General features: G+C 41.7%; 1 protein-coding gene across 1 annotated transcript in view; it reads left to right on the top strand.

Annotated features, from left to right (window-relative positions):
• The window catches only part of KCNT2 (potassium sodium-activated channel subfamily T member 2), a 1405312-nt gene that overhangs the window by 1027406 nt on the left and 365225 nt on the right, over positions 1-12681 (top strand). The window contains exon 20 of the mRNA XM_044301880.1: positions 123-194. Coding sequence (XP_044157815.1) covers positions 123-194 — 72 coding nt within the window. The remainder of the gene's footprint in view (positions 1-122; positions 195-12681) is intronic.

The following is a 12681-nucleotide window of genomic DNA, read 5'->3' as shown; positions in this document are numbered from 1 at the left end:
AGTTATTTTTTTATAATCCATTATGTGAATTATTTTTGAGATATATGAATGTTATACAGCAGATGCGTTATCTGAGGGCATTAATATTAAACAGTATGTTTGTCTTCTAATCTCAATGTTAGGCCCGATATGCATTTTCTGGATGCGATCTGTTGGTTCCCGATGGTCTACTACATGGTTGGCTGCATAGACAAGTAGGTAAACCCACTCACTTCCATTTTAGCATGCTGTGGTGTTGAGTGTTTGTGTAAATTTTGTTACTCATACAAATTGCTCAAACCTCTTTTGATTTCAGTCAATAATTTTTTTCAATGCTATTTTACCCGAAACCTACACCGTGGTTTAGATTTTAAAATGGAGTTTTAGCATGTAGATCACGTTGCAGTGTGCTGTGTGAATAGCAGCTATGTTTTAATGAAGACTGATGTGAACAGTGCAGTTCTCTCTGACACAATCTAACACAATAGAAAACAAATCTGTCCCCATTGACTTTCAATGGAGTTCATGACGGATCCGTCTTGGCTATGTTAAAGATAGTACAACCGAATCCGTTCATAACAGATGCAGATGGTTGTATTATCCGCAACTGAATGTTTTTTTTTTCTGAACCCTGCCAGATCCAGTAAAAAAGCTAGTGTCACAGTAGCCTAATACAGTTTACATTGAGTGTGTTTTTAAATGCATATTGAGATTTACAGACATGGGATTGTAGGGATGATATTAAGACATCTTCCCTATAGCTCAGCCCACCAAAGCTCAACCTACTTATTAAAATGAATAGAACGTAGAGGTGCCAATGGCGTAAAATTGCTGTGTATCAAGTTAATCAGGATTTGTGCGTATGCTAATGTGCTATTCCACAGTGGGGTATAGCCTAAGAACAGGATACTTAAATTCAGTGGGATTCCCAGACTAAGGTGTACCCTAGCATACAATCACTATATTCCCCCAGGACAGTTTAAAGCCTAAAGGTATGACCAAGAGGTATGGTTGAATGCAAATGACCAAGATCCTCCCACCTGCAAAATCATACATTCTTTGGCTGCCACAGGTGGACGTGGCTTGGCGGAAACTGTGGACTCTTAGGGAAGTAATATCAGAAATCAAGTGAACTTGATTAATTAACCCACTAATAGTATCTCTCAACCAACAATCATAAGGGATAAAACATCACAAATTCTCCTTCTTGGTTTGAACGTTAAACAAAAACAAGCCCTCTGTCAGGTAAGTGGGACAAATTCATATTACAAAAAGAAGCTCAGAAGAAATTTACACTTTGTAGTGAAGGAATAAATGAGCATGCTTTCATTTAGGCAGCTGATTTTGGTATCACGGTTAATCAGCCTGTATATAACGCCAATTTCCCTGACACCATCTTACTACCACTGCATAGCTCCCTCAAACAACTCACTCATGCCACCACAATCTGGACAGTGGTAATGCAGGACACCAGGAGGTACATTGCACCTGTATTTTACTTAAAGAGGTTGTCCGGTTTTAAAATCAAAATACTTGTTATGTGCTCCTAACACCCCTCATCATGCATATATATGCCCCCAGTCCCTGTTTTCATGTCTGAGCTTTATTTTCCCCTGCCTGGGCATCAGACTATCCTGGCAGATTTTACTTTCCTAGTTTCGTGTTTTGTTGAATAGGCAACATTGTTGATAAAGGATGCACTGCAGAGTGATAAGTTCCCCCCCACTTTTCAGTTTGCAGCAGCTAAACCCTAAACCCACTACACCTCCTGTGGTCATCTTACTACACCCACACATGAATCCCGCTAGTCTATTTCTCACTCAGTGTCTAAATCAAATCACTGACAGTCCACAGGCTCTTTCCTCACCATCAGCTTGAATCAGCAAGCACATCAAATCACATGCATATCTAATTCTATCATGTATGTGTGCCTGATACACAGCCTGTTGTGTGCGATACTGCCTGCTGAGCTATGTATCTAATCCTTTCTTGTATGTTTCTGTCTGCTGAGCTGTGTATATAATCCTATCTGTAGCTAAATATGGATACTGTTTGATCCACATTTTTTTTTTTTGCAGAGCCGTTGACTCCTTTGGGTTCGAGGTCTGCATTTTGAGGACCAGAATAGGATATGTTCTATCTTTTGTGGGACTGATGGATGTGGAAAGCATACTGATGACATCTATTTGTTGTCTACATCCATATGTCAGTTCTGTAAATAGAGTGTGTCCTATTATGGTCCTAAAAATGCAGACCTCAAACCCATAGAAGTCAATCGCTCTACAAAAAAGTTTCCTTATTTAATGGATCTAAGACTTGCAGACCACAAAACGGATATGGTTGTATGCATGAGGCCTAATTATTTATTTTTCCCTGTCTGATGAAGGGTTTATCCTGGCCTATCATGTGTGATACACGTGTGATACGACCATCATCAGCCCAGGAAACATGATCTGTGAGCAGGCTGTATCTCCCAGGTTGACCACATTCTTTTGACCTGAGCTGAATGCATCACAGTAATATATGATATAGCCTGCCCCCATCTGATCAGGGGGTAAGTACATGAGGAGGTTAGTACACGACAATTGTGTCAGATTACCATCAGATAAGACTGGTTGTATCATAAATTACTATCATACAGTCAGATAAGGTCAGGGAAGACGCGGTCAGCCCTGCAAATGTGTCCAGTACATGGCCTGAAACATGGATTCTGAGGACAATCAGGGTCATTTGCATGAGCCCTATAACTATTTGCATGAGCCCCTTAACAGTGATCGCGGTCTAGATATCCCTTTATCACTAACCACAGAAAATCCAGAAGGTCCCTATGGACCGAAACATCCAGCTCATATATGGATAGTGGTTAAGCCGCATTTAATTTCCTATAAACTGGATCATGAACCTCTTATTGTGAAAATCACTAAATAAAATGACCTTTAAATTGCAAAGAATATACTGTCTGCAGCATATTTATACTATTATTTTATGACTATCGGGTCTTTGCTGGCACCGGGAAGAGTAAAACAGTGTGTGGTACTCCATTCTCTAATATAGAGCCCCCATAAGTGTCATCCGCTGTGCCCCCATAACAGTGATATCCACAGAGCCTTTCATAACAATGACATCCACAGCACCCACCTTAAGTGGCATTCACAGTGCACCCATAACAGTGAGATACACAGAGCTCCCTATAACAGTGACATCCACAACGGCCCCATAACAGTGACCTTCACAGCGCCCTCCATAACAGTGACATCCACAATGCCCCATGACAGCGACATCCACAGTGTCCCATAAGAGTGACACCCAAAGTGTCCCCCGTAACAGTGACATCTACACAGAGCCCTTCATAACAGTAACATCAACAGCACCCCCATAAGTGACATCCACAGTGCCCCCAAAACAGTCATATCCACAGCGCCCCTATAACAGTGACATCCACAGAGCTCTCTATAACATTGACATTCACAACCCCCTCTAACAGTGACAGACACAGCACTCCCAAAACAGTGATATCCACAGTGTCCTAATAATAGTGACATCCACAGAGCCCCCCCATAAGTGACATCCACAGTGCCCCCGAAACAGTGATATCCACAGCGCCCCCATAACAGTGACATGCCCTTTGAATCCAAAGGAAAAAAGCAGCCTGGTTTGAGAGCTGCACTTGTACAAGCAGTCAAACAACCAAGTTTGTAAACGTTTGCATGTTTGAGTTCAAGTGTGTGTTTGTATTAAGTGTATGACATTAGATTGTGTGACCTTAGATTCAGGGACTATAGGAGGGACTACAGTATATTACTTTCTTATCACTGCACTGTATTGTATTTTTTCTCTTTTCTTGCATAATCCCCATGTAGGATATGTTCCATTATTGCAAGCTCAGTCTGGGCGAGTTTTAACACTGAGAAGCGTTGACAATTTGGAAAAGAGTTTGCTGCTCACTGAACAAGCACTCTATGGGGTAGATGTGGGGGAGGGTGGTAGCGAGGAGGCTCAGGAAAATGAGGTAGCTAGCTGGATAACAGTTAGAAAGCGGGGTAGAGGGAAGAGTGCCAGGGAGGCTAGCCCTGATCTGACACACCCCAACAAGTTTGCAAGGTTGGCAGATGAGGGGGATGTAAGTTCAGGGAGAGCACTGCTGCAGCCGGACCCTATCTCTGCCAGTCAGGGGAATGTCGGTTCCAGTAAGCAGGGGACCAGGAGAGCAGGGCAGACCAGACAGGTGCCGGTAGTGGAAGACTCAATTTTTAGGGGTACAGGGTGATCTGTCACAAAGACCGGGATCGTCGAACAGTGTGTTGTCTTCCTGGCGCTCGAGTTAGACACATCGTGGATCGGGTTGGCAGATTACTGGGAGGGGCTGGAGGAGATCCAGCAGTCATGGTCCATATCGGAACCAATAACAAAGTTAGAGGAAGGTGGAGCATCCTTAAAAATGATTTTAGGGATTAAGGTCACAAGCTTAGGGCAAGGACCTCAAATGTAGTGTTTTCCGAAATACTACCTATACCACAAGCCACACAAGAAAGGCAGCAGGAAAGAAGTGGCTAAAGAACTGGTGTAGGAAGGAGGGGTTTGGGTTCCTGGAGAACTGGGTCAACTTCTCTCTGGGCTACAGGCTCTATTGTAGCGATGGGCTGCAGCTCAATGAGGAGGGCAGCTGTGTTGGGGGGAAGATGGCTAGAAGGTTGGAGGAGTGTTTAAACTAGGGAATGGGGAGGGTAATTATGTTATAGGATGGGAAGATATTGCAGATAGAGACCTGGGGCAAGGTAATGGGACTGGGGGAAGAATGGAAGGAAAGGTGTAGGGTAAAAAATATACAAAACCTCTTAAAGGGAACCTGTCACCGGGATTTTGTGTATAGAGCTGAGGACATGGGTTGCTAGATCGCCGCTAGCACATCTGCAATACCCAGTCCCCATAGCTCTGTGTGCTTTTATTGTGTATAAAAACCGATTTGATACATATGCAAATTAACCTGAGATGAGTCAGAGCTTGAAAATATGACTCTTCTCTGGTCACACAAGTAAAATATGACTCTTTTATGTTAATTTGGATATGTATCAAATCGTTATTTTTTTTACATAACATACAGGGTTACAGTCTGTTTAGAAAAGAGTGTCAAACCAGAGAGGGGGAAGGGTCTGCCTTTATGTAAAGTCCTGTCTAAAGCCTACAGTCCGAGAAGATATAAGTGAGGGACATGAATGTGGAGTCACTGTGGGTAGAAATACATGGAGGCAAAAACAAAAATAAAATACTAATAGGAGCTCATTATAAACCACCTAATATACCAGAGTCCACAGAAAATCTGCTACTTAACGAGATAGATGAGGCAGCAGATCATAATGAGGTCGTTATTATGGGGAACCTCAACTACCCAGATATAGACTGGGAAACTGAATCTTGTATCTCATAAATAAAACAGGTTCTTGGCAATAACCAAAGACAATTACCTTTCCCAACTGGTTCAGGACCCGACTAGAGGGATGGCCACACTGCACTTAGTATTAACCAATAGGCCTGAAAGAACAACAGATGTGCAGGTTGGGGGACACCTGGGAAATAGTGACATAGAAACATAGAAACATAGAATGTGTCGGCAGATAAGAACCATTTGGCCCATCTAGTCTGCCCAATATATCTGAATCCTATGAATAGTCCCTGGCCCTATCTTATATGAAGGATAGCCTTATGCCTATCCCATGCATGCTTAAACTCCTTCACTGTATTTGCCGCTACCACTTCTGCAGGAAGGCTATTCCATGCATCCACTACTCTCTCAGTAAAGTAATACTTCCTTATATTACTTTTAAACCTTTGCCCCTCTAATTTAAAACTGTGTCCTCTTGTGGTAGTTTTTCTTCTTTTAAATATGCTCTCCTCCTTTACCGAGTTGATTCCCTTTATGTATTTAAAAGTTTCTATCATATCCCCTCGGTCTCTTCTTTCTTCCAAGCTATACATATTAAGGTCTTTTAACCTTTCCTGGTAAGTTTTATCCTGCAATCCATGGACCAGTTTAGTAGCTCTTCTCTGAACTCTCTCTAGAGTATCTATATCCTTCTGGAGATATGGCCTCCAGTACTGCGCACAATACTCCAAGTAAGGTCTCACCAGTGTTCTGTACAGCGGCATAAGCACTTCACTCTTTCTACTGCTTATACCTCTCCCTATACATCCAAGCATTCTGCTGGCATTTCGTGCTGCTTTATTACATTGTCTTCCCACCTTTAAGTCTTCTGAAATAATTACTCCTAAATCCCTTTCCTCAGATACTGAGGTCAGGACTGTGTCAAATATTCTATATTCTGCCCTTGGGTTTTTACGCCCCAGGTGCATTATCTTGCACTTATCCACATTAAATTTCAGTTGCCAGAGTTCTGACCATTCTTCTAGTTTTCCTAAATCCTTTTCCATTTGGCGTTTCCCTCCAGGAACATCAACCCTGTTACATATCTTTGTGTCATCAGCAAAAAGACAAACCTTACCATCGAGGCCTTTTGCAATATCACTTATGAAGATATTAAACAAAATTGGTCCCAGTACAGATCCCTGTGGAATCCCACTGGTAACATGACCTTGTTTTGAATGTTCTCCATTGACTACAACCCTCTGTTGTCTGTCACTCAGCCACTGCCTAATCCACTCAACAATATGGGAGTCCATGCTCAATGACTGCAGTTTATTGATAAGTCTTCTATGTGGGACAGTGTCAAAAGCCTTACTAAAATCTAGATATGCGATGTCTACTGCACCTCCACCGTCTATTATTTTAGTCACCCAGTCAAAAAAATCTATAAGATTTGTTTGACATGATCTCCCTGAAGTAAACCCATGCTGTTTTTCATCTTGCAATCCATGGGATTTTAGATGTTCCACAATCCTATCCTTTAATAGGGTTTCCATTAATTTGCCTACTATTGATGTCAGACTCACTGGTCTATAGTTGCTCGATTCCTCCTTACTACCTTTCTTGTGAATGGGCACGACATTTGCCAATTTCCAATCTTCCGGGACGACTCCTGTTACTAATGATTGGTTAAATAAACCTTAAAGTAATAACCTTCCAATTGTCTTTCAAATGAGTGTTTCTTCAGGAAGAAACAAATATGCTAAACTTCAAAAAAGCTACATTTATCCAACTAAGACAGGCCTTAGGACTAACTAACTGGGACAACGTCCTCAAAAATAGAAATACAGCCACAAAATGGGATATTTTTAAAAGCATCCTAAAATATAATTGTAAGAGGTACATAATGTATGAGAATAAAAGGTTAAGGAACAAGAAAAAAAAAAAGAAAAAAACACTGATAAATAGAACGTTAAAAAAGCAATAAATGATAAAAAAAAAGCATTTAAATCACTAAAACAGGAGCGCAGCGAGGAATGACTGAAAAACTATAAGGAAAAAATAGAATATGTAAAAAAAACAAATAAAAGCAGCCAAACTAGAGATGGAGAGATTAATTGCCAAAGAAAGCAAAACTAACCCTAAAATGTTCCACAATTACTGTATTTTTCGCCCTATAAGACGCACCTCCCCAAAAAAAAGTGTGGGGGGGAAATGGCAGTGCATCTTATAGGGAGAATGCTGCTGTTTAACACTCATACATCGCCGGCAGCGATGCTGCACAGCGGCAAGTGATATTAAAATGGCAGCTGGGCCCAGTGCAGTCATTGTATTCTATTGCACTGGGCCCCGTATTCATATGTAACATATAGGCATGGGTGCTTTGTTAAACTATAGAAATCCTCTGCAGCAATAGTGAAAACCACATACGGATGTAGCAGGGCTAACACACATGCTTTATAAAACATGTTATCTAAGCTAAATGCAACTAAATGCGTTTGGTAATTGCTTTTCAATGGCTTTTGTTTCAAGATAACGCAATGATTTAAGAAATTTGAATCAAGATTGTGTGTGTTACCCCTGCTACATCTGTAATACTCACTTGAAACTCCAGTAGCAGGCCGGGCGGCAGCGTAACGTCACACACTACATCTCTAGTGTTGATCACAAATATTCACAAATTCCTAATTTTTATTGCGAATATCGGCACTTCGAGAATTTGTGAATATTTTGAATATAGTGATATATATATTAGTAATTTTGAATATTCAAGATTTTTTTTTAATCAGTACACATGATCCCTCCCTGCTTCTAGCTTGTCTTGTGGGCCAATCAGAAGGCTGCAATATCTTTGACTTTAGGAGTAGTGTTGATTGCGAATTTTCATAATCCGATAAATATATTCGTAATTTTTTTCGATCTGAAGTTACTTAAGCATGGAAGAATCATGACTTCAGATGGGAAAAAAAATGATGAATATTCTAAAAAACTAATATATTTGATATAGTGCTATATATTCATTTTTTAGAATATTTGTAATATTCTAAAACAAGAATATATATCAATATAGCTAATATTCGAAAAAAAAAAAAATAATATAGAGCACTTTAGCTAATATAGTGCTGTAATCTTCTTTGTCTAATAGTTGTAATTTTTTCTCATCTGAAGTTCAGATTGGAAAAAAATGACAACTATTAAAAAAAAAAAGATTATATCACTATATTAGCTAAATTGAAAAGGGAGGAATCATGACTTCAGATGGAAAAAAAAATTACAAATATATTTATCGCCGATAAAAATTCACATTATGAAAATACGCATTTGCAATAAACACTACTGCTAAAGTCAAAATTCTATAGCGCTATATATTTGTTTTTGACCCACACCTGTACTCATCACTATACGTCATGTGCCTGCTTCATTCATAAAGTGAGAGGAGCAGGCGCGTGACGTAGTGAGTGGTGTTACGCTGCCACCCGGCCTTCATGCTATAGGAGTTTCAAGTGAGTACTACGTGGATTTTGCTGTTGCTGCAGAGGATTTCTATTGTTTAACAAAGCTCCCATGCCTACACGTTACATATGAATACTACAGTGTGCGGGGCTCGGTGTAATAGAATACAGTGACTGCATTGGGTCCCGCTTCCATTCCAACACCAGTTGCCGACCCCACCCCCTGTATTGGGGTCATTCACTATTTACACAGGGACACTGTTTTTTTTTTTCCCTAAGGACTGTAGTTGAGCACCTGGATGTTCGGGTTCGACGGGTTCGATGAGTTCGGACGAACTTCGCAAAAAAGTTTGAGTTCGGGACCCGAACTTGACCCGGAACCTGAACCCCAAGTCAATGGGGACCCAAACTTTTGAGCACTAAAATGGCTGTAAAAATTTAATGGAAAGGACTAGAGGGCTGAAAATGGCATCACAATGTGGTTAAGAGCATGGGAAGTGCTCTGCAAATAACATAAAATACATAAAAAAATATATATAATCTTGATCTATGCTCCATATGAAGTCGGAGGTCGAAGAGGCGGTGGATGTGGCGGTGTAGGTGGAAGCGGCGGTGGAGGAGGAGGTAGCCTACACTGCTTTTTGGTTTGAAATTTTTTATGTTATTTTTTTTAATTAGGGTACACCCCAAAACATTGGGAAATATAACCCCCTCCAGTCGTGCTAAACACACATTCAGACAATACACTGGCTGCAGGGCAGGCCAGCACCTGCAAGGTGTAAAGGGCAAGCTCAGGCCATGTGCCCAATTTGGAGATCCAGAAGTTGAAGGGGGCAGACCCATCAGTCAGTACGTGTAGGCGTGTTCACACATACTGCTCCAATATGTCGCACGTCCCTGTGATGTCCACGATCCAATTGGATATCTTCTCTATCAACTTTTAATGTTCTGTTATGCGCCTACCCTGTTGATCACGGTTAGCGGCGAATCAGGTTTCCACGCCGGAGAGGGAGCCTGAGAAAGGGATACCACATCCAAGGGAGGTCAATGAATGAAATCAAATGTAATCGAGCGGAAATGTGGGACAAAGTATTGAAGCATAAGCTTCCAAGTTAAGGAGGGGGTGCGCAGGAATTACCCACTGTCGACTCGGGGAGGTAGTGACGATAAATAACAATACAGGACTCTTAAGATGCTCTGTTATTGGAACGATTAATAAAAAATTATAGGAAATGTCACTGGGGTATTTTGTATTTGGAAACGTTAGCCAGGAGAGGCCCTGCTGCCGTTTTTTTGACTCTAGATAAATTCTGCCTGATCGCATGTCCCTGTGACGTCCACTATCCATTTGGATATCTTCTCTATCAACTTTCGATGTTCTTTTCTGAGCCTACCATTTTGATCACTGTTATCGGTGAATCAGGGTTCCACGCCAGAGAGGGTGCTTGAGAAAGGGAGACCTCATCCAAGGGAGGTCAATGGCTGCAATGGGATTAAGCGGAAATGTGGGACAAGTTATTAAAGCAGAAGGATCGAATGAAAGGGCCAATTAAAGACAAATTTTAGAAATGTAAGTCCCTGTCACCTATGCAGATCATGGGTTTTTCATAGCCAGAAATGGGTTAATGTCACCCACCAATGTAACTGATTATTTTAAAAAATTTCGGTCCTTGTCACCTATGCAGAGCAGGGGTTTATTCACGGCAAAAATTGTAAAATGTCAGCCTAAGAATGTAACAGAAAAATGTGTGAAATTTATTAAGCTGTCAACTAGGTAGAGCAGGGGTATATCACTCCCAAAAATTTGTGAATTTCACCCAAAAAATAACAGAAAAATTAGTGTATTTTTTTAGCCTGTCTACTAGGTATAGCAGTGGTATATCACAACCAAAAATTGCTGAATTTCACCCTAAAAATGTAACAGACAAATTAGTGTATTTTTTTTTACCTGTCTACCAGGTATAGTAGTGGTATATCACACCTAAAAATTTGTGAATTTCACTGAAAATTTAACAGACAAATTAGTGTATTTTTTTTTACCTGCCTACCAGGTATAGTAGTGGTGTATCACACCCAAAAATGTGTGAATTTCACCCGAAAATGTAACAGACAAATAAGTGTATTTTTTAACATGTCTACTAGGTATAGCACTGGTATATCACACCCAAAAATTGCTGAATTTCACCCTAAAATGTAGCAAATTAGTGATTTTTTTTTAACCTATACCACCTACAAATTGCTTAAAAAAAGCTCCCACACAAAGAACTATTATAATCAATAATTTCTTTATTAGACATCCATCAAGGTATATCATAAAACACATACAGGAAGACAGTAGTTCTGGTAGAACCAAAGTGTTACAAAATTATATATATAAAAACAGAGAGAGCTTGTCTCCCACTTGGTTTTGCAGGAAAGGGATGGCACACCTGGAAAAGTAGTGGTGGCTGGGCACGACATACTGTGGGACAGCCACCACCATAAGGCTTTTAAAACTCTCCGTCTCCACCAGACGGAATGACAGCATTTCAAAGGCCAGTAATTTGGAAATGCTGACATTCAGGGCCAGTGATCGCAGGTGGGTAGGGGGGGGGGGGTACTTCTTCTTCCGCTCCAGTGTTTGGGAGATGGAGAACTGAACACTTCCGTGGGACATTGTGGAGATGCTTGGTGACCCAGATGGTGGTGTTGCTTGCAGATCCTATGTTTGCGGGGTGTTAGGTGGCACTGTCATGCCAGAGGTGGATGAAGAGGCCAAGATTGCAGCAGAAGAGGAAGCAGGAGGAGCCAGAGACCTTTCTTGGTTTTTGAGGTGCATACTCCACTGCAACTCGTGCTCAGGTTGAGAACGTTTATGCCTCGCTTCAGGCTCTGATTGCACAGCATGCAAACCACTCGTGTCTTGTCGTCAGCACATTGTCTGAAGAACTGCCACGCCAGGGAACTCCTTGGAGCTGGCTTTGGTGTGCTCGGTCCCTTGCTGCAGTGGGCACTAGCAGGAGTACTGTCTAGGGGACCGCCGCTCTGCTTTTGCACCCTGCTTTTGCACCCTGCTCCCTCTTCTGCTGTGCTGGTGGCTCTGTGCGACCACCACTTCTTCTTCCAAAATACACAGGACCTTGATTCCATGTGGGGTCCAGGACCTCATCGTCCTCCACATCATCTTCCATCCTGTCTTTAGGTATTTTGCCCTAAATGGGTGTTTTTTTTAAAACCCAGAAAATTATATCTGTATTTCGAGCTTAAATTGCACACTGACTAATGCGGCAGAGGCCCCAGATGAAGGGTATTGCCAAGAATTTTTTCAAAGCCAGAAACATTTTGAAGTATTTCAAGCTTGAATTTCACACATACAGATGCAGACAAGGCCACAAATTAAGTATTTTGCCCAAAATGGGTGTTTTTTTACTAACAGAATTTGACAGCAGCAGGGCTTTTTTTCTCAGAGAAAAGGTGGTGGAACTCACCCCCCTCCCCCTGGCCACGCCCCTACCCACCCCTACGACCGCCCCCTAAAAGCGCCCCTTTAGAGAACCCTCCTCTTGTGTAAACACCACTCCTCAGGGGTATGGACTTTGTACTTGTGAAATCTCCATCTCGCCATGTGCAGGTAGGATAATAACCTAAAATCTTATCATCCTCCCTGCACAGGGCAGGATGGAGATTTCACAAGTAGAAATACCGTGAAATCTCCATACCCCCCTGAGGGAGCATGCGCGGTTGGGTGCACGCACTGTGTCCCTGCGCATATGGGCTTGCGAACTGGAAGTCACGTAGCGTGGTAGGAAAATGTTATAGTTTGGTGCAGCCTGGCCCCATCCTTCCCTCAAGTAGTGTGCCTGCCTTGCCTGCCAGTGACACTAGTTGCCAGTTGCCACACATGACCGGCAC

This window comes from Bufo gargarizans, chromosome 7 (genome assembly GCF_014858855.1).
Source record: "Bufo gargarizans isolate SCDJY-AF-19 chromosome 7, ASM1485885v1, whole genome shotgun sequence".
In the NCBI taxonomy this organism is placed as follows: domain Eukaryota; kingdom Metazoa; phylum Chordata; class Amphibia; order Anura; family Bufonidae; genus Bufo; species Bufo gargarizans.
This window is presented reverse-complemented; position numbering and strand designations above follow the sequence as displayed.